This window comes from Anguilla anguilla, chromosome 2, assembly GCF_013347855.1.
Source record: "Anguilla anguilla isolate fAngAng1 chromosome 2, fAngAng1.pri, whole genome shotgun sequence".
Classification (NCBI taxonomy): Eukaryota; Metazoa; Chordata; class Actinopteri; order Anguilliformes; family Anguillidae; genus Anguilla; species Anguilla anguilla.
In genome coordinates this window covers 72,351,424-72,373,116 of record NC_049202.1, presented here as the reverse complement: position 1 = coordinate 72,373,116, position 21,693 = coordinate 72,351,424, and the positions used below count along the sequence as shown (strand labels likewise).

Genomic DNA, 21,693 nt, shown 5'->3' with positions numbered 1-21,693 from the left:
CTGTTTGTCTCGTCTGTGTGATTGGGGGGAGTGGGGAGAGGGGGAGAGTTGTCTGGGGAAAGGATTGCCTAATGTGTCTGAGGACTCCATCTTGAAAGAATTGCAGATGTCAGCAACCTTCCTCTCAAACAAGGTGGGACACATGCGGTACCCCCACACAGTGAAGAAGATGATGAGGGAGGAAGAAGAGCCCAGTGATCACAGTTTGAGTTTAGTTGCATTTTGAGGTCAACAAGTCTCATAATCAAGCACAAAATGGCCCCCAGATACCAACCAGCTCCCTCTCCGAAACACTGTTTAAAGATCTTGTGTTGAAGAAGATATCTGAAACCCCCAAAGTGGATGCTGTAACTCTAACTCCTAAATAAGTATGAAATATTAACTGAAATATAATTTACACACGGAATATGTTGCCTCAGGTGTACTTTCTGAGAGAAATCAGCATGACTGTGATAGGCCCACATGACCTAACCTGACCTGAAGAGCTGCCAAAGTGAAACATTTAACTGTGACACTGAGGAGCTTGCAGAGGGACTTCAACCCCCTCTAGTATCGCAGAGTATCCGAACGTAAACACAGCTGCCGGAAGTTGTACTGGTTATCGTGTACGTCTCATTTATCTGCATTTGAGTGACAAGCTTCTCTCTCCTCTGCAGAGGAGCTGCGGGTAAGAGACGCTCGCGTGGTTTCTGTGCTTTGATCGCGCGCTCGCGAGGGAAGCAAAGCTAGCCTTCATAAATGATAAATGATGCTTGCAATCCTACTCATGTTAGCTAGCAAGCAAATAACAAGAAATCAAGCTTGTTCTAATGAAAAACGTTTCAGCTAAAGTTAATAATACAGTAATTACTTTCTAGCCAGCTTTTCAGGTTAAAATGATTGTGGTTATGTTCAGTTTAATTCGTTCAAAATCAAAACACGACAGGCAAGAAAACATTGGTAGGCAGCTAACAAGCAAAGCTAGTCTTACAATCAAGGTTATTTGATGCTTACAATCCTACTCAAGTTAGCTAGCAATGCATTTATTACCAGCTTGCCAGGTAAAAATTAACTGTGGCAATTCCTCATGACAATTAATTATTTTCCACCACGTAAGTAATTCAGTTCATGTAAACCGTTGATACACACTCCTCTCCTGAGCGTCTAGCAGCGATTATTGCCTAACTATCGAGATTCTAAGTAACTGGAGATAAAACTTTTTTTTTGTACTCCACGTAGACCATAAACCATTGAATATAAAAACGACTCGAAGTCGCCGTACGACCCAAAGGCCAATGCGCCGTCTATGTATATCTCATAAAACAACACGTTTTCAACGTACAAAAATGCCAAGTTACTCACACATACAAGACATAGACCGGCTATAACTCATTCCTTCAGACTGCCAAAATATAGGCCTGCTATTAAAACTATTGATATAAAAATGACGCCGTTACGGTACTACAAACTATATAGGCTATCTTGCCTCACCGAAATGAATTAAGATGTATTCCAAAGCAACGCTACCCAATATTTCCTCAATTCTTTCAAGTCACTTGGCCCTGTGTCTTTCACTGGCCTGGCCAATCGGTGCTCAGCTTGTATTTACCCAATGACGCCGTTACTGTTCGACGGCGGTAAAGTTGAACAGGACTTCCGGGAAGGCTGTGAGTGCAGCTCCGAGATGCTAGTGTCAAAATTTTATGAATTTTTTCATTATGTATTTTGCAACGATACAAGTAATCGATGTCCACTGATCCGTAAGTATTTCAGCAAATATTCTTTATGGTGAAAGTTCACGTTTGCCGTCGTGGTGAAGAAGGATAATGAGTATAAAATGCCTACTGCTCAAGTTAGCTTGTTGAATTGAAGTTGTCCTTGACAATAACTCATCTGGAACGGTTATTAGCTTAAATGTTAGCCACCTTTATTGTATTTTAAAGAAAAATGTGATGTATTTAGAATGTCTGCTAAGTGGCTATAAATATTTATTTTTCCATACGTACGATTTTTGGGTGTAAATATAAAAGCTATTGTAGCTCATTCATTAAGCATTGTGACGAAGCACGCAGATTGTTATCTGTCAAGTATCTGAGACCTCCTCTGAGTGAGTAATAGAGAATAGCGTACATTAAAAGCGGATTAATTGATTAAATCAGCTGAATTGGTAACGTCCGTCGGTACGATGCTTATGTTACTCATTGGAAAGATGCAACGGTATGATGAACAGTGCGGCGAGCGGAATAATGCGCGTGCTGTGCGTCAGTGCGCTGCAGGGGAGCTGAACGGGGGAGTGGCCGCGTTCTCAGTCTGAGTGCTGCGGGACCAGCTTGGACTCCTCAGGAGGAAGAGCTGCACGTGGAGGATGAGGGATTTGAAGATGTGGACGACAGGGACCCAACGGCCCATCATCGTGCAGCACCATCAGGTAAATCACCCACCCACCCTGCAGCCCTGAGGCCTGTCCCCAGTACCCCCACCAAACAAAGCACTCCCCCGCAGTCTGCCACTGCTGCTCCACCTGGGACAGACCCTCTGGTAAGATTTCACTGTTAAAGTTACAATCTCGAAGATTTCCGTTTCGTTCTCTTTGGCGGTACCAATGGCGAAAAGCAGTAATTGCAGGTGTGTTTTTGCACCTCACTTCCCAGAGATCCAACCGGATCCAACCAGTGTCGCCTGTGTGACGTCAGTCAGTTTGCACCTGGGCCACGCCAACTATCACACTATTTACTGAATAAAATATGGTTGTTATAAAAGTAACGTTATATACATACTCATTCATTGTCTAACATTAGGCTAACTTAAGCTGTCTTTACACTGCCGAGCTGGGTTACAATGCTGTAGCAGACCTGGGGTAGAATTAGTGATGATCAATTTCCACAGACGTTCTTTATCCACCTTTTGCCCGGTATGAAAATCTTTACACTGCAGAGAAGAATTTGCGGTATTCGCTGTGGCTCGTGCAATTATGTATTTTATGCACAATAAACAGTCTTTCTCATGAATGATTGTTCTGTGATACTTTTGAAACAACTGCCTTGCAAAATGTTGCCCCTGGTGTTTCTGGTTTTGCTAGCTAAACTGTTCGAGAATAAAGCTGAGCTGGGTGTTAAATTAGCAATCAGAAAAAGAATAATAAAATAAAAACAGGAGTTTGTATGGAGGAGATTTCACCAAAAAAGGGCAAGGCTGAAGGAACATATGAGGAAGCGTAATAAAATAATAACAACGCTATTCCATACTGCTGTATTCTTTTATTTACTTTTCTCTGACTTGACATCTTTATACAGAAATCAGTTCCAGCTCTGCACCACGTATACCCCGCGTTAATGCTCTGTGTAAAGACGGCTTTATTCCGATCATTAGCCTATAATATATTGATGAACTTGATGGAAATGTAAATAACGGTAACGTTAAGGCCAGTTCAGATCAATGATTCGCAACGAGACAAAACGGTTTTAGAATGTTGCAGAGAAAAGTGCTGCGGTGTGAACTGGTTAGTTGCAGAGCGTCTGAAGCCGTTGCCTGGGGTCTCAAAAGACCCACCTTGTCAAATCGCCAAGTGCAGTTAGAACATTTACAATCAGACGTCTTGGAATTTTGCAAGTTGCATCCAGTCTCGTTGCGAATCATTAATCTAAACTGACCTTTAGTTAGCTACATTGCAACGTTGCAACAAGGTAGCATTGCATTTTAGAGACGTTTTGCGAGGTCGGTACCAGTCGGTAGCATTAGCTAGCGTTTTTTCTAATTGTTAGCTGACATTAGATTGTGTTAATTACATTAGCTAGCTAGCTAACGCAACGTTACCTGATATGAGAGATGGCTACTGTGCGCAACTTTGCCTGAACTAATGTTGCCTTTCTTGACATGGTCCGGTAGCTAGCGTTAGCTGTGCAAATAGCTAGGCTATGTAATTTAGAACGTTGCATTGTCATCCAATGTAATACGAAATCTACATCAACAAATAATATGACCTCTCATGTTACACAAAAACATTTTAGGGTTCCATAACCCCCCCTTTCTCTGTTATTGTAACGCTAGCAGACACCGGAAAAAACAGTACGCCGCTCACACACAAGTGAGTTGAAGAGCAAGCCTGTTGCGTTAGCTCCGTCTACCCTCTCTGGCGGACCAACCACTGATGGGTGATGGAAAACGCGTCACTAACTATGCGCCGCTTGTGATTTTTTCCCGGGAATGTCGCCACAGACACCCAGTTCTTTAATCATAAATTACAATAATAATAATAATAATAATAATATAAATTAATATAATAATAGGCTCAATCGCCATTGTGTTACCTAATTCGGCAATGCAGATAGTGACTTAACAGACATTTATTTTAATGAAAATCTTCGAGTTCATTACTTTAACACACAGCATTGGCTTTGTGTGTTAAATGTTTCACTATGAACCCATAAAAGTCTTATATTTTGTTAAATGTTGCACTATTAACAAATGTCTTGTTGTAGAACGTACATTTCTCCATGGAAAGAAAAACTAAAATCCTCATTTTTCCTGTGAAAATGAGTGTAGAGGTGTTACGGCCTGGCTCGAAACGCCGTAACAAGTCCAATTACCCAAAAACACAATGAAAAACTGATTTAAAAACACAAACCCAGACATTTATTAGAATAACAAACTAATCACAAACTAAACAAAGGAAAACCCACAAAGTTCAAACAAGACGACCTTCACAAAAACTACAAACCCAAAACCACAAATCAAACCACAAACCACACCCAAAAGAAAGACGAAAGAAGATCTCAAAGCAAGACTCTCTACCCAAACCACAAACACAAAAGCCCCAAAAGAAACTGTCCCCTGCCTCATACTACTGGGCTTATATTGGGCCACAGGCAGGTGGAGGCAATCAAGCGATTAGGCAGTTAGGTAATTACCTCCACCTGCACTACCCAGACCAGCAGAGGCAGAGGACGTAACAAGAGGTTGGTCAGTCTGCTGGGTTGCCCACCTTGTTACTTTTTTGTTTGACCATCATTGTCATAATTATTCTTTTTAAACCTTTAATAAAAATGCATATTTTCACTAAAATTCAGTCTTTCGCTGTGTTATTACATCCTATTTTCATGTCTTTTACTTGCTTTATGCACCTCCTAGACCTGGTCATCCTGAGGGATTGCTCCCCCTCTGATCCCACGGTGACCCCTCTGCACCAGTCTGACCACCACTTCATTTCCTTCTCCCTCCCTCTTGCTCCCCTCCCTCCCTCCCCTCCATCCACTCCTACTGTCATGGTCCGCCGTAACCTCCGCTCCCTCTCTCCCTCCTCTCTCGCTTCTAGTGTCACTGCTTCACTCCCCCCTCTTGAATCCTTCTCCAACCTTCCCACTGACTCTGCATCCTCCGCTCTGTCTTCCTCGCTCTCCTCAGCACTTGATTCTCTCTGTCCTCTAGTCTCCAGGCCGGCACGCTCGTCCCCTCCCAGTCCGTGGATGTTTGACCCCCTCCGAACCATCCGGGCCAGCCTACGTGCAGCGGAGAGGAAGTGGAGGAAATCCATGGCTCAATCTGACCTGTCTGCCTACCAGTCTCTGCTAGCTGCATTTTCTATTGCTGTAACCTCTGCTAAAATGAATTATCAAACAAAAATTCATAAATCTGCCTCTAACCCTCATCAACTGTTCTCCATTTTCTCTTCTCACCTAAGCACTCCTCCTCCCCCACCTCAGTCCTCCCTCGCTGCAGATGACTTTGTGGTTTTCTTTGATGAGAAGATTGCAACATCTGCAGCTCCTTCATGTCCACCGCCCCCCTTCCCCACTCCCCCCTCTCTGTTCCCTCCCCTTGTTTCTCCACTTTCTCTCCCCTCACTGACTCTGATGTTTCCCAGCTCCTACTCTCCCACCGCCCTACCACCTGTGCTCTTGACCCTATCCCTTCCTCTCTCCTCCAGACTATCACACCTGACTTCCTCCCGTTTGTCACCTCCCTTGTGAACTCCTCCTTGTCTTCTGGATGTTTCCCCTCTTCCTTCAAGCTGGCCCACATCACCCCACTGCTGAAGAAGCCCACTCTGGATCCCTCCGTCATCCAGAACTACCGTCCTACTTCTCTTCTCCCCTTTTTATCCAAAACAATTGAACGAGCTGCTTGGCCACTCGACAGAGACTGCACTCCTCTCGGTCAGTGAGTCGCTTCACGCCGCACAAGCAGCCTCCCGTTCGACCGTCCTGATACTCCTAGACCTTTCTGCTCCCTTTGACACAGTCGACCACCCCATCCTCCTGTCCTCCCTGGCAGCTATGGGGATCTGTGGCACAGCACTAGACTGGATCGAGTCCTACCTCTCCGGTCACTCCTTCCAAGTTGCCTGGGCCGGTGCAGTATCGGCACCTTGCCCCCTTGCCACAGGAGTCCCCCAGGGCTCAGTCCTTGGTCCCCTCCTGTTCTCTCTGTACACCCAATCTCTTGGTCCTGTAATCTCTGCCCATGGTCTGTCTTATCATTGTTATGCCGATGACACCCAACTCTTTCTCTCCTTCCCCCCCTCTGACACACAAGTCTCCGCTCGTATCTCTGCTCGCCTGAGGGACATCCAGAGCTGGATGGATAACCACCATCTTAAGCTGAACCCAGGTAAGACAGAGATGATCTTCATCCCTGCTCCATCCTCTAACCTCCTTGACTTTTCTATTTCCCTAGGGGACACCGTGGTGTCATCATCACCCACTGCCAAAAACCTTGGAGTGGTGATGGACAACAGACTGTCCCTCTCGCAGAACATTGCGGCGGTGAGTCGAACGTGCAGGTTCTTCCTGTACAACATCGGGAGAATCCATCCCTTCCTCACCATCTACGCAACCCAGCTCCTGGTTCAAGCGATGGTCCTGTCCCACCTGGACTACTGCAACTCGCTGCTGGCTGGTCTGCCAGCATCCGCCTTCAGACCCCTGCAGCTCATCCAGAATGCTGCAGCTTGTCTGGTCTACAACCTCCCCAGACATTCCCATGTCACCCCCCTGCTCACTGACCTCCACTGGCTGCCTGTTATGGCTCGCATCAAATTTAAGACATTGGTGCTTGCATACCAGGCAGCTAAGGGGTCAGCACCAGGATACATCCAGAGAATCATCAGACCCTACACACCAGCTAGACCTCCGTTCTGCCACCTCTGGACGCTTGACACCTCCCCCTCTTCGTGTCTGTACTTCCCGTTCGCGTCTGCTGTCTGTCCTGGCCCCTCGCTGGTGGAATGACCTTCCCGTGGCGGTCAGAACAGCAGAGAATCTGACTACCTTCAAGCGCAGACTAAAGACTCATCTCTTCAGGCTGCACCTCTCCCCACCCCTCCTTAGCCTCTAGTTTAGCTCAATGTACCTAGTTTGGCTAATGCGATCACGTTAGTTTTGTATTTGGCAGGATTGTTTTGTCTGATTCTGATTAGGCAAGTGTGATTTCAGTGCTAGTTTTGCAGGATTGTGTGTTTGTTTGCTGAACAGGTTACACTACAGGGTTGGAGTCCTGATCTCTGTGGTCACTTCTGGCACTACGATCTTTACTTCACTCTAGTGTGTTTTTGTGCACCTCTGCACCTTGAACTGATGCACTTGTTGTACGTCGCTCTAGATAAGAGCGTCTGCTAAATGCCTGTAATGTAAATGTAATGTAATTTGCATTTACACTGAAAATGTATCAGGAATATTATCATTTTTTTAACAAAATGCATCAGGGCTTTGCTGCATAGGGGTTCAGACTGCACTTTGTCTTTCATTGTTTTTTTATTATTATTCTTACACATTAAAAGATCATCACCTGAACAGGCCTCATACAAAAACATTAAAATCTGAAAATAAGCCAAACAATAACAGTTATGATCAATTTGCAAAAGTCCAAATGAAAATCTAAATCTTTGCTGTTTCAACTGTATGTGGTGGATGTGTGACGGATGGGTGTCTCTCTGGGGGGTGGACTAAATGATCAGTTCTTTCCAATAGTCCACCCCCCATTTCTCTCTCACCAGGTTTTTGTTTTTTCTGAAGGCCCAAGACTGCACTGGGTTTCAGACTGCACAGCCAAACACTGCACTGAATACTCCATCCTTTTTAGAAACGAGCCGCTTTCTTCTTCTGTGTCTGTCAGCGCAGTGTGTCACTGGGGCGGGGTCTTCTGGTGGGAGGAGTCCTGACAGCCTGCAGTGACGCAGAGTTGGAATATATGGAGAAAATGTAAATGGCGTGCGCTGATTTGTCACTTTGGCTGTTTGAAGTGTTCCTGCAGTGCTCTTATAAGGCAGCAGTGAGTGTGATTGGTGGGGGGGAAAGAGTGTTCTCTCTCACAGGGGGGCCGGGTGTGTGCACAGGGCTCAGTCTCTCTGAGAGCTCAGAGGTGAAGGTGTGAGCATCCACTCTGCTCTGAGGAAGGTTTGGTTCGTTTGCGCTGAAGATGGAGAGATGTCTGTTCTTTCTCTCTCTCTCCTCCCTGCTCCTGCTCTCCACAGTCAGTGAGTACCAGCTTTATCCTCCTCTCCAGCTTCTCCACACCCAGTCAGGGCTCAGAGACTGGGGGTCAGGGCCAAGGGGTCAGAGGGGCAGCTCTCCAGGCCAGGGCAGGGCTCCAGGCCGTCTCTAAACACCAGAGTTTACTGTAGTAATATTTCTCTGCATCATTCATGAAGCTTTCATGAAACAAATTTTATTATTAATTATTTAGGAAATGTTTCTTTATTTGATTCACTGGTATATAAAACATGATATTTGAATAATACAGCCAAGATAAAGTTTTTTGTTTGATCATGTTTGTGTTTTAGTAAATATAAATATATGTGAATATAAAGATCTTTTTCAAATATTGTTTTTATCGTTTCCGTGTCTATGTAATTTGGCGCCTGATAGTCATGAAACAGTCCAGGTATTAGTTGGCGTTCCCAGAAATACCTGATTTTTGCGTGAAATTCATATCATAAGTTGGCCTAATTAATATTTTCACTTTTTGTAGTTGCAAGTTGCTTTTTATTGGTGTATTTTTATAAGAACTCTTCCGTCTTTAGTGCGTTATAACGGAAGACACAAAGGAAATGTGACGTACTCTCTTCAGTGATACATTTGATGCCTTTATGGCAGCACATTAATAATATATTGCACTTATTAAAATGCTCTCATCTCATGAAACTTATTACAGCAACTTTAAAAAGAAAAGAAAAAAAACTTGGCACATGTTAGCGCATCAGTGGTAACACCTGCTCAAACCTCAACTTCAAAAGCAGGACTGAAGCAACATTGATCCAGAGTCAGACTTCCTGTGTAATTCTTTTCAAATAACACTCTGAACAGATAATATTCTCCACCACTGCTTACGGCTGCAAATGGAAAATATTATTTTATTTGAAACTCACATAAGTTTGAATATGTGGTCTTTTTCATGCAATATTTTACTATCAATTTAAAAACATGCAAATTTTTCAAATTAAATAATTATTGAAATTTCACGGGAAAAATTTAACGAGGACGTACTCCATAGGATGAACGCTAAAGGTATAAAAGTGATTGTTAAACAGGAATTTTGTAGAGCTGAACTACTAACGTCAAATAAATATATATATAAGCTATCAATTCAAATTCATGTTTAATCCTCATTGTGGAAACATACCATTTCACTGAAAACATTACATGACATTTAATTGGAAGACACTTTTATTCAAAGTAATGTACAATAAGTGCATAACAACACCGTTACTAATGTAAAATATTAAAACAGTATGATCTGATATGATACATCTACATACGCCCAGGGCTGTACATAATATCATTAAATGGTTAAAATTCATTCCAGATAAATCTCATTTTTCACTGATAAATGAGTTCTTATAAAGATTCACTGAGCTTGGTAGGAAGAATGGTCTCCTGTTGCTCGTCTGTGTCTTTTGAGGAGCCGTACTCTGCACAGCCAGCGTTTCACGATGCACAGGAGTTTACTGAGGTTCATGTCTGAGTGACCATTCAGCCAGGAAATGCAACAGAAGGTGAAAAGTCTTAGTACTGAACTGCAGTAAACACGCTTGGTGTTCCAGTCTACTTCTAATGCTCTCAGTTTCTGTAGAAAGTAGACACTGGTAAGGCTGATTACATTTTGAATAGATCTGTATCTGTACTCCACTTGAGATATCTGCAAATGTCAAATCTCAGGTTTTTAATACCATCTCACTTACAGCATTCTCATTTCCTATTTTCAGTGCAGCAAAACAGTTCTTACGTCTGAGAAAGTGAAGGGTTTTCTCCACCTTGTGGCCAAAGTGTGCACCTGCATTCTGTAGGGGCGTAATGGCCCTGAGAGATAAGCACCAGTGGCGTCATTAGGATTGGTAACACCCAGTGCGGCCGACCGTTGGTGTCACCCGATTTTGTCGATGGGGGGGGGGGGGGGGGGGGTTGGGGGGGGGTGCAAGGTGCAGGGTGCAGGCAGGTGTGGGCGCAAGGAATTGCGTGTTATGACGCCTCTGATAAGCACTGTCACACAAGTGCCATCTGCTTATTCAGTCATGTGATCGGCTTCACTGACAGAGCCTGTGTCACAGCGTACAAAGCCAGGGTTTATAGAGCACAACCTAGTGGTGTGCCAGTGTTCCTGCAGACACTGCTGGGGGCGTATCTTTTTCAATTCTCAGCAAGAACTTGGGGTTTACACTCATGGTAAACCAGGCTTAACATTATTGAGAATCTATAAACAGTGGTCCTACATAAGAACCAGGTTTATCTATAAGATGTTTATATACAGCACTGTGTGCCGTAGTTTTTTCCATGTTTGGTTTATTGACTGTTCATTTCTGTTTAGTTGCGTGCTGATGTGTTCCAGTCTTTTATTTTTAATTGTTTGTTTATATTGTTTGAGTGTTTCACAGTATCTTAGGCGTAAATCTTGGTTTTTGGGATTTTTATGTTTTTGGTTCTCAGCTTTTTTTTCTCATAGTTTTACATTTTTCATCGAACAATTTTTCATTACATTCTTATTATCATTTTTCATATTTGTGGTTTTTAACTTGGATTTTTTAGCTACTTAAAAAAAATATTAAAGTAATTTATGGCTAGGTCTACGCCTTATTTTGAGGGTTGATACTGTGTGTTTTGAAATATTTCTATTAGAACTTTTATTTAATCACTGCCAATTACCTCTTTGTATAATTGTGTGCTGTTTGGAGCCCATCTGTAGAAAGGATTGAGGTTATGTATGTGTGTTGGACTGCTGTGTTCTCTTTATGAACTCAGTGATCTGACTGTGATCTGATAAGGGTGTTTGTGGTCTGACAGTAAATGCATTTATGGAAGGGTTTAGGTCCGTGATGGCATAGTTTACTACACTGTTAACAAGAGCTGAACTGAATGTACAGTATATCTACCTAAAGAGTCCCCTCTGATCATGCCATTTATTATGTAGAGACCAAGACTTTGACAGAGATTCAACAGTGCCTTACCATTTTTATTAATTGCTCTGTCATAATTCTTTTGCAAGGATAAATTTATTGAGTGACACGGATTAGTTGCTCCAAATATATGACAAATTCCCAATTTCCCAAGGACTAAAGTCAAGTTGTTTATTTGTCCTGGAGTTAAAATCTCCACATAGGAGTTCCTTCTCCTGGGCCTGGGAGTTGCAGATTTCCGTGTAGAGATTTAGGAACATGCCCTCTGAGTAATAAAGGGATTCAGAGGGTGTATATATGCTGTACATAGGAATAGGTGAGATTTGGAGGGATGTGACATTCCTTATTTTTAGCCAGATATGCAAGTCTGCTATTTTGATTATTTTCATTGAACCTGCAAGCTCCTACTTGTACCATATTATAATGCCCCCAGAACCTCTGGCATGCTGGACATTGCTGTGCTTGAGGGATGGCAATACTATTTCTCTGTAGCCTAAGGGACAGTAAGTTGATACATCTCTATGCACCTCGTCTCCTGTCGGATTAAAATATCTATATATTTTATGCTACTGATACAATCTGGATTTGTGCTCTTCAGCCCATACACTGAAGAACAAAAGCCCTGATTGGTCCAACTGCTAATTGCAAGTGATCTCATTACATAAACAATAAATTGCATAGAATGGGGCATAATGACAAACTATCAACTAATTTAATTATTGATTTAATTATATTTAATCAATAATTAAAATATAATTATAGAATATTTATTATACATATACGTTTATACTTAGCCAGTTATTCTGCTGATTATGTTGAGGAGTTGCCGTATTTCTCCCATCTCAGAACTGGCCAGGGTCCTTGGTGTTGCAGCAATAGCTGCATAACCCTGCTGTAGTGGAGGTTGCCCTGTCTCTCATGTTGTGGATTGATAGGTGGTTCCAGTGCCTCCTTCAGATCAAGTTTCTATTGACTTTGAGTGCAATAGTAGGATACAGGACCTGGGGGTTTCTCAGGATAGGTGGTGCCATGGGGAGGCTGAGTGTAGTCTAGCGGGTGGAGATTTAATATGTAACAACATACTAAGATGAGGGTGTCACAAATAGGTTTATTTTTTAGAAGCTTGCGTTCCATTGCTTTGTTCGACTTTTATTTCTCTTTTCCTTTTCCCTATTTAATCTTTGTTTGTTTTTTTGTGTCTTGGTATTGTTGTTCATTTTGATATGGTGATTTCTTTATTTTAGCTGCTTTTATTTTTGCCAAACGACTGTATGTATTGTGAAATAAAGGTTTGTTAAAACTCAAACTCTGCCCCCCCCCCCAAGTGAAAAATGCAGTGAAAACTATAGAGGGCGGGGATGTGCAGCCCCTAACCCTCTGGTAGGGGAAGCACACCATATGTACCATAGACACACAGGAAGAGGAAGCACACGGAGCTATCACAGCCTTCCTGTGAGCTGCAGAAATTCACATACAGACATTTCTGAGCAGCGGCATCTCCCAGTGTCTGTGAGTTTAACCTGTGTGGAGTCTGTATGATCTCCCAGTGTCTGTGAGTTTAATCTGTGTGGAGTTTGTATGATCTCCCAGTGTCTGTGTGAGTTTAATCTCTCTCTCTCTCTCTCTCTCTCTTTCTCAGGCAGTGAGGATGTGAGGTTGGTGAATGGTGGCAGCCCCTGTGCTGGGAGGGTGGAGGTTTACCATCAGGGAGAGTGGGGGACAGTGTGTGGTATTGCCTGGGATATGACAGATGCAGGGGTGGTGTGTAGACAGGTGGGCTGTGGAGGTGCTGTAGAAGCACCACCATATGGTCACTTTGGCCCAGGGTCTGGGAGAATATGGATGAGTCTTGTGTCCTGCGGGGGATCAGAATCCACACTGAAGGAGTGTGGGTCAGGAGGATGGGGTGTACATGACTGTTATCATGATTGGGATGCTGGAGTGATCTGCTCAGGTAGGACTCAGTGTTATTCAGCTCTTACCAGTGTTCTTATACCAACACAGGACTTTGGATTTAAATGAGGACATATTAGTTTCATAAATGCATATAGTATTACATAACTAAAAGATAGTATTACATTTTAAAATCTGGTGTTATGAAGTAAAGTACTGTATTGCTCCTTTCACTGAACTAATTCAGCACTTACACAGTCACAGCAGAATCTTTGTGTTTCTGATGTATTTCTCTTTTTCTGACGCTATCAGAACGTTTATTCTTTTAAAGTTTAAGTCTGTAGCAGAAGTTTACATGTGATTGGCTCATCACACGCTGCAGTTTATACGGGATTGGCTCATCTCACACTGCCGTAGACGTGAGATTGGCTCATATCACACTGCTGTATTCCATGTATAATAGCTGTGCAGTCCTGTATTCATGCAGCTGTGCTCACTGTTGTCTCAGGAATAAGGTACCAGTCATTGCAGATGCTTCTCTCTTTATTCCCTGTTTAACTGCAGCCCATCGTATGGTCAGGCTGGTGGGCGGGGCTGACCTGTGCTCTGGGAGAGTAGAGGTGCAGCATGGGAGCTCCTGGGGCATGGTGTGTGATGCTGACTTTGACCAGCGGGACGCAGAGGTTGTGTGCAGGGAGCTGGGCTGTGGAGTTCCTAAAGAGCTGCGGGGGGCAGCTGCGTTTGGCCAGGGGGAGGGCCAGGTGTGGGCAGAGGAGATTCAGTGTTCAGGCAATGAATCTCACATTTACTTCTGTCCCAGAGCACCCTCACAGAGTGAACCCTGCTCCCATGGAAACAATGTGGGACTGGTGTGTTCTGGTAAGAGTCATTTGTATACTGTGTGTTTCAGTGACACTGGGTTAATATAGTCCTAAACAGATTGTATGCATTTATATTTAAGAAGATCAAGATATTCATTCATTATACTGTGAAATGTTGCATGTCAGGAGCTGTAATGCTGGATATTGTGATGCAGATATAATCTGTAAAATGCAGTGAACACTATAGAGGGCGGGGATGTGCAGCCCATAGCCCTGTGATAGGGGAAGCACACCATATGTACCATAGACACACAGGAAGAGGAAGCACACAGAGCTATCACAGCCTTCCTGTGAGCTGCAGGAATTTACATACAGGCATTTCTGAGCAGTGGCATCTCCCAATGTCTGTGAGTTTAATCTGTGTGGAGTTTGCATGATCTCCCAGTGTCTGTGAGTTTAATCTGCGTGGAGTTTGCATGATCTCCCAGTGTCTGTGTGAGTTTAATATCTCTCTCTCTCTCTCTCTCTCAGGCAGTGAGGATGTGAGGCTGGTGAATGGAGGCAGCCCCTGTGCTGGGAGAGTGGAGGTTTACCATCAGGGAGAGTGGGGGACAGTGTGTCATAGGGGCTGGGAGATGCCAGATGCAGGGGTGGTGTGTAGACAGCTGGGCTGTGGAGATGCTGTAGATGCACCAGGAGATGCTCACTTTGGCCCAGGGTCTGGGAGAATATGGATGAGTGATGTGTCCTGCAGGGGATCAGAATCCACATTGAAGAAGTGTCGCTCACAAGGATGGGGTATACATGGCTGTAATCATGTACATGATGTTGGAGTGATCTGCTCAGGTAGGATTCAGTGTTATTCAGCTCTTACCAATGTTCTTATACCAATACAGGACTTTGGATTTAAATGAGGATATATTAGTTTCATAAATGCATATATTATTACATAACTAAAAGATAGTATTACATTTTAAAATCTGGTGTTATGAAGTAAATTACTGTATTGCTCCTTTCACTGAACTAATTCAGCACTTACGCAGTCACAGCAGAATCTTTGTGTTTCTGATGTATTTCTCTTTTTCTGACGCTATCAGAATGTTTATTCATTTAAAGTTTAAGTCTGTAGCAGAAGTTCACATGTGATTGGCTCATCACACGCTGCAGTTCATACGTGATTCTCTCATCTCACACTGCCGTGGACGTGAGATTGGCTCATATCACACTGCTGTATTCCATGTATAATAGCTGTGCAGTCCTGCATTCATGCAGCTGTGCTCACTGTTGTCTCTGGAATAAGGTACCAGTCATTGCAGATGATTCTCTCTTTATTCCCTGTTAACCTCTAGGCAACGTCAGGCTGGTGGGCGGGGCTGGCCTGTGCTCTGGGAGAGTAGAGATGCATTATGGGAGCTCCTGGGGCTCGGTGTGTGATGCTGACTTTGACCAGCGGGACGCAGAGGTTGTGTGCAGGGAGCTGGGCTGTGGAGTTCCTAAAGAGCTTCGGGGGGCAGCTGTATTTGGCCAGGGGGAGGGCCAGGTGTGGGCAGAGGAGATTCAGTGTTCAGGCAATGAATCTCGCATTTACTTCTGTCCCAAAGCACCCTCACAGAATCAATCCTGCTCCCATGGAAACGATGTGGGACTGGTGTGTTCTGGTAAGAGTCTTCTGTGCACCGTATGTGTTTTAGTGATACTGGGTTAATATAGTCCTAAACAGATTGTATGCATTTATATTTAAGAAGATCAAGATATTTATTCATTATACTGTGAAATGTTGCATGTCAGGGGCTGTAATGCTGGATATTGTGATGCAGATATAATCTGTAAAATGCAGTGAACACTATAGAGGGTGGGGATGTGCAGCCCATAACCCTCTGATAGGGGAAGCACACCATATGTACCATAGACACACAGGAAGAGGAAGCACACAGAGCTATCACAGCCTTCCTGTGAGCTGCAGGAATTCACATACAGGCATTTCTGAGCAGCGGCATCTCCCAGTGTCAGTGAGTTTAATCTCTCTCTCTCTCTCTCTCTCTCTCTCTCTCTCTCTCTCTCTCTCTCTCTCTCTCTCTCTCTCTCTCTCTCTCTCTCTCTCTCTCTCTCTCTCTCTCTCTCTCTCTCTCTCTCTCTCTCTCTCTCTCTCTCTCTCTCTCTCTCTCTCTCTCTCTCTCTCTCTCTCTCTCTCTCAGGCAGTGAGGATGTGAGGCTGGTGAATGGAGGCAGCCCCTGTGCTGGGAGAGTGGAGGTTTACCATCAGGGAGAGTGGGGGACAGTGTGTCATTGGGGCTGGGACATGCCAGATGCAGGGGTGGTGTGTAGACTGCTGGGCTGTGGAGATGCTGTAGATGCACCAGGAAATGCTCACTTTGACCCAGGGTCTGGGAGAATATGGATGAGTGATGTCTCCTGCAGGGGATCAGAATCCACACTGAGGAATTGTCACTCACGAGGATGGGGTAAACATAGCTGTTCTCATGGAGAGGATGCTGGAGTGATCTGCTCAGGTAGGACTCAGTGTTATTCAGCTCTTACCAATGTTCTTATACCAACACAGGACTTTGGATTTAAATGAGGACATATTAGTTTCATAAATGCATATAGTATTACATAACTAAAAGATAGTATTACATTTTAAAATCTGGTGTTATGAAGTAAATTACTGTATTGCTCCTTTCACTGAACTAATTCAGCACTTACGCAGTCACAGCAGAATCTTTGTGTTTCTGATGTATTTCTCTTTATCTTACGCTATTAGAATGTTTATTCATTTAAAGTTTAAGTCTGTAGCATAAGTTTACATGTGATTGGCTCATCACACGCTGCAGTTCATACGGGATTGGCTCATCTCACACTGCCGTGGACATGAGATTGGCTCATATCACACTGCTGTATTCCATGTATAATAGCCGTGCAGTCCTGTTTTCATGCAGCTGTGCTCACTGTTGTCTCTGGAATAAGGTGCCAGTCGTTGCTGTGCTGATGATTCTCTCTTTATTCCCTGTTTAACTGCAGCCCATCGTAAGGTCAGGCTGGTGAGCGGGGCTGACCTGTGCTCTGGGAGAGTAGAGATGCATCATGGGAGCTCCTGGGGCATGGTGTGTGATGCTGACTTTGACCAGCGGGACGCAGAAGTTGTGTGCAGGGAGCTGGGCTGTGGAGTTTCTAAAGAGCTGCTGGGGGCAGCTGCGTTTGGCCAGGGGGAGGGCCAGGTGTGGGCAGAGGACATTCAGTGTTCAGGCAACGAATCTCACATTTACTACTGTCCCAGAGCACCCTCACAGAATCAATCCTGCTCCCATGGAAACGATGTGGGACTGGTGTGTTCTGGTAAGAGTCATTTGTATACTGTGTGTTTCAGTGACACTGGGTTAATATAGTCCTAAACAGATTGTATGCATTTATATTTAAGAAGATCAAGATATTCATTCATTATACTGTGAAATGTGACATGTCAGGGGCTGTAATGCTGGATATTGTGATGCAGATATAATCTGTAAAATGCAGTGAACACTATAGAGTGCGGGGATGTACAGCCCATAGCCCTGTGATACGGGAAGCACACCATATGTACCATAGACACACAGGAAGAGGAAGCACACAGAGCTATCACAGCCTTCCTGTGAGCTGCAGGAATGCACGTACAGGCATTTCTGAGCAGCGGCATCTCCCAGTGTCTGTGAGTTTAATCTGTGTGGAGTTTTTATGATCTCCCAGTGTCTGTGAGTTTAATCTGTGTGGAGTTTGCATGATCTCCCAGTGTCTGTGAGTTTAATCTGTGTGGAGTTTGTATGATCTCCCAGTGTCTGTGTGAGTTTAATCTGTGTGGAGTTTGTATGATCTTCCAGTGTCTGTGAATTTAATCTCTCTCTCTCTCTCTCTCTCTCTCTCTCTCTCTCTCTCTCTCTCTCTCTCAATCTCTCAGGCAGTGTGGATGTGAGGCTGGTGAATGGAAGCAGCCCCTGTGCTGGGAGAGTGGAGGTTTACCATCAGGGAGAGTGGGGGGCAGTGTGTGATGATGACTGGGACATGCCAGATGCTGGTGTGGTGTGTAGACAGCTGGACTGTGGAGATGCTGTAGAAGCACCAGGAGATGCTCACTTTGGACAAGGGTCTGGGACAATATGGATGAGTGAAGTGTCCTGCATGGGATCAGAATCCACACTGAAGGAGTGTCGCTCACAAGGATGGGGTCACAATTACTGTGGTCATGGAGAGGATGCGGGGGTGATCTGCTCAGGTAGGACTCAATGTTATTCAGCTCTTACCAATGTTCTTATACCAACACAGGACTTTGGATTTAAATGAGGATATATTAGTTTCATAAATGCATATATTATTACATAACTAAAACATAGTATTACATTTAAAAATGTGATGTTATGAAGTAAATTACTGTATTGCTCCTTTCACTGAACTAATTCAGCACTGTGAGAGATTAAACTCACAGACATTGGGAGATGCCGCTGCTCAGAAATGCCTGTATGTGAATTCCTGCAGCTCACAGGAAGGCTGTGATAGCTCTGTGTGCTTCCTCTTCCTGTGTGTCTATGGTACATATGGTGTGCTTCCCCTATCAGAGGGTTATGGGCTGCACATCCCCGCCCTCTATAGTGTTCACTGCATTTTACAGATTATATCTGCATCACATTATCCAGCATTACAGCCCCTGACATGCAACATTTCACAGTATAATGAATGAATATCTTGATCTTATTAAATAAATACTAAACAGTTTGTATGCATTTATATTTAAGATGATCAAGATATTCATTCATTATACTGTGAAATGTTACATGTCAGGGGCTGTAATGCTGGATATTGTGATGCAGATATAATCTGTAAAATGCAGTGAAAACTATAGAGGGCGGGGATGTGCAGCCCATAACCCTCTGATAGGGGAAGCACACCATATGTACCATAGACACACAGGAAGAGGAAGCACACAGAGCTATCACAGCCTTCTTGTGAGCTGCAGAAATTCACATACAGACATTTCTGAGCAGCGGCATCTCCCAGTGTCTGTGAGTTTAATCTGTTTGGAGGCTGTATGATCTCCTAGGGTCTGTGAGTTTAATCTGTGTGGAGTTTGTATGATCTCCCAGTGTCTGTGTGAGTTTAATCTATCTCTCTCTGTCTCTCAGGCAGTGAGGATGTGAGGTTGGTGAATGGAGGCAGCCCCTGTGCTGGGAGGGTGGAGGTTTACCATCAGGGAGAGTGGGGGACAGTGTGTGGTATTGCCTGGGATATGACAGATGCAGGGGTGCTGTGTAGACAGCTGAGCTGTGGAGATGCTGTAGCAGCACCACCATATGGTCACTTTGGCCGAGGGTCTGGGAGAATATGGATGAGTGATGTGTCCTGCGGGGGATCAGAATCCACACTGAAGGAGTGTGGGTCACAAGGATGGGGTGTACATAGCTGTTATCATAATTGGGATGCTGGAGTGATCTGCTCAGGTAGGACTCAGTGTTATTCAGCTCTTACCAGTGTTCTTATACCAACACAGGACTTTGGATTTAAATGAGGACATATTAGTTTCATAAATGCATATATTATTACATAACTAAAAGATAGTATTACATTTTAAAATGTGGTGTTATGAAGTAAATTACTGTATCGCTCCTTTCACTGAACTAATTCAGCTCTTACGCAGTCACAGCAGAATCTTTGTGTTTCTGATGTATTTCTCTTTTTCTGACGCTATCAGAACATTTATTCTTTTAAAGTTTAAGTCTGTAGCAGAAGTTTACATGTGATTGGCTCATCACACGCTGCAGTTTATACGGGATTGGCTCATCTCAGACTGCCGTAGACGTGAGATTGGCTCATATCACACTGCTGTATTCCATGTATAATAGCCGTGCAGTCCTGTATTCATGCAGCTGTGCTCACTGTTGTCTCAGGAATAAGGTGCCAGTCGTTGCTGATGCTTCTCTCTTTATTCCCTGTTTAGCTCCAGCCCCTCGAAAGTTCAGGCTGGTGGGCGGGGCTGATCTGTGCTCTGGGAGAGTAGAGTTGCATCATGTGAGCTTGTGGGGCACGGTGTGTGATGCTGACTTTGACCAGCGGGACGCAGAGGTTGTGTGCAGGGAGCTGGGCTGTGGAGTTCCTAAAGAGCTTCGGGGGGCAGTTGCGTTTGGCCAGGGGGAGGGCCAGGTGTGGGCAGAGGAGATTCAGTGTTCAGGCAACGAATCTCACATTTACTTCTGTCCCAGAGCACCCTCACAGAATCAACCCTGCTCCCATGGAAACGATGTGGGACTAGTGTGTTCTGGTAAGAGTCATTTGTATACTGTGTGTTTCAGTGACACTCGGTTAATATAGTCTTTAACAGATTGTATGCATTTATATTTAAGAAGATCAAGATATTCATTCACTATACTGTGAAATGTTACATGTCAGGGGCTGTAATGCTGGGTATTGTGATGCAGATATAATCTGTAAAATGCAGAGAACACTATAGAGGGCGGGGATGTGCAACCCATAGCCCTGTGATAGGGGAAGCACACCATATGTACCATAGACACACAGGAAGAGGGAGCACACAGAGCTATCACAGCCTTCCTGTGAGCTGCAGGAATTCACATAAAGGCATTTCTGAGCAGCGGCATCTCCCAGTGTCTGTGTGAGTTTAATCTGTGTGGAGTTTGTATAATCTCCCAGTGTCTGTGTGAGTTTATTCTGTGTGGAGTTTGCATGATCTCCCAGTGTCTGTGAGTTTAATCTGTGTGGAGTTTGTATGATCTCCCAGTGTCTGTGTGTGTTTAATCAGTGTGGAGTTTGCATGATCTCTCAGTGACTGTGTGAGTTTAATATGTGTGGAGTTTATATGATCTCCCAGTGTCTGTGTGAGTTTAATCTGTGTGGAGTTTGTATGATCTCCCAGTGTCTGTGTGGAGTTTGTATGATCTCCCAGTGTCTGTGAGTTTAATCTGTGTGGAGTTTGTATGATCTCCCAGTGTCTGTGTGAGTTTTATCTGTGTAGCCTGTGTGTGTCTGCATGCATGTGTGTGCATGTGTGTGAGTGTGCGTGTGTATGTATGTGTGCGTGAGTGTGTGTGCGTAGGTATGTGTGTGTGTATGCATGAGTCTGTGTCTGTGTGTGTGTGTTTGCGTATGTATGTGTGTGTGTGCGTGTGTGTGTGAGTGTGAGTGTGTGTAGGTGTGTGTGTGTTTGTGTGTGTGTGCGTGTGTATGTATGTGTGTGTGTGTGCGTATGTATGTGTGTGCGTATGTATGTATGTGTGCGTGAGTGTGTGTGCGTATGTATGTGTGTGTGTGTGTGTATGCATGAATCTGTGTCTGTGTGTGCGTGTTTGCGTGAGTGTGTGTGCGTATGTATGTATGTGTGTGTGTGTGTGTATGCATGAGTCTGTGTCTGTGTGTGCGTGTTTGCGTATGTGTGTGTGTGTGTGTGTGTGTGTGTTTGTGTGTGTGTGTGTGTGTGTGTGTGTGTGTTTGTGTGTGTGTGTGTGTATGGGTGTACAATACAATACATACAATAAGCTCTTATATAGCGCTCTTCGTGCGTACATTCCAGGGTGCTTTACAAAATAAAGAAATAAAAAATTATATATAAATAAATAAATAACCTAAGAAGTCAAAAGTAAG

The 21,693-nt window shown here is 44.0% G+C and overlaps 1 protein-coding gene across 1 annotated transcript in view; it reads left to right on the top strand.

The window, feature by feature from the left end:
- Positions 1-12,779: 12,779 nt before the first annotated feature.
- LOC118220420 (deleted in malignant brain tumors 1 protein-like) overlaps positions 12,780-21,693 on the top strand; it is a 27,883-nt gene continuing 18,969 nt past the window's right edge. Inside the window, exons 1-10 of the mRNA XM_035404282.1 lie at positions 12,780-12,871; positions 13,002-13,316; positions 13,820-14,134; positions 14,608-14,922; positions 15,426-15,734; positions 16,272-16,586; positions 17,095-17,409; positions 18,005-18,319; positions 19,224-19,538; positions 20,036-20,356. Of these exons, the coding sequence (XP_035260173.1) occupies positions 13,106-13,316; positions 13,820-14,134; positions 14,608-14,922; positions 15,426-15,734; positions 16,272-16,586; positions 17,095-17,409; positions 18,005-18,319; positions 19,224-19,538; positions 20,036-20,356 (2,731 nt within the window). The 5' untranslated portion in view covers positions 12,780-12,871; positions 13,002-13,105. The remainder of the gene's footprint in view (positions 12,872-13,001; positions 13,317-13,819; positions 14,135-14,607; positions 14,923-15,425; positions 15,735-16,271; positions 16,587-17,094; positions 17,410-18,004; positions 18,320-19,223; positions 19,539-20,035; positions 20,357-21,693) is intronic.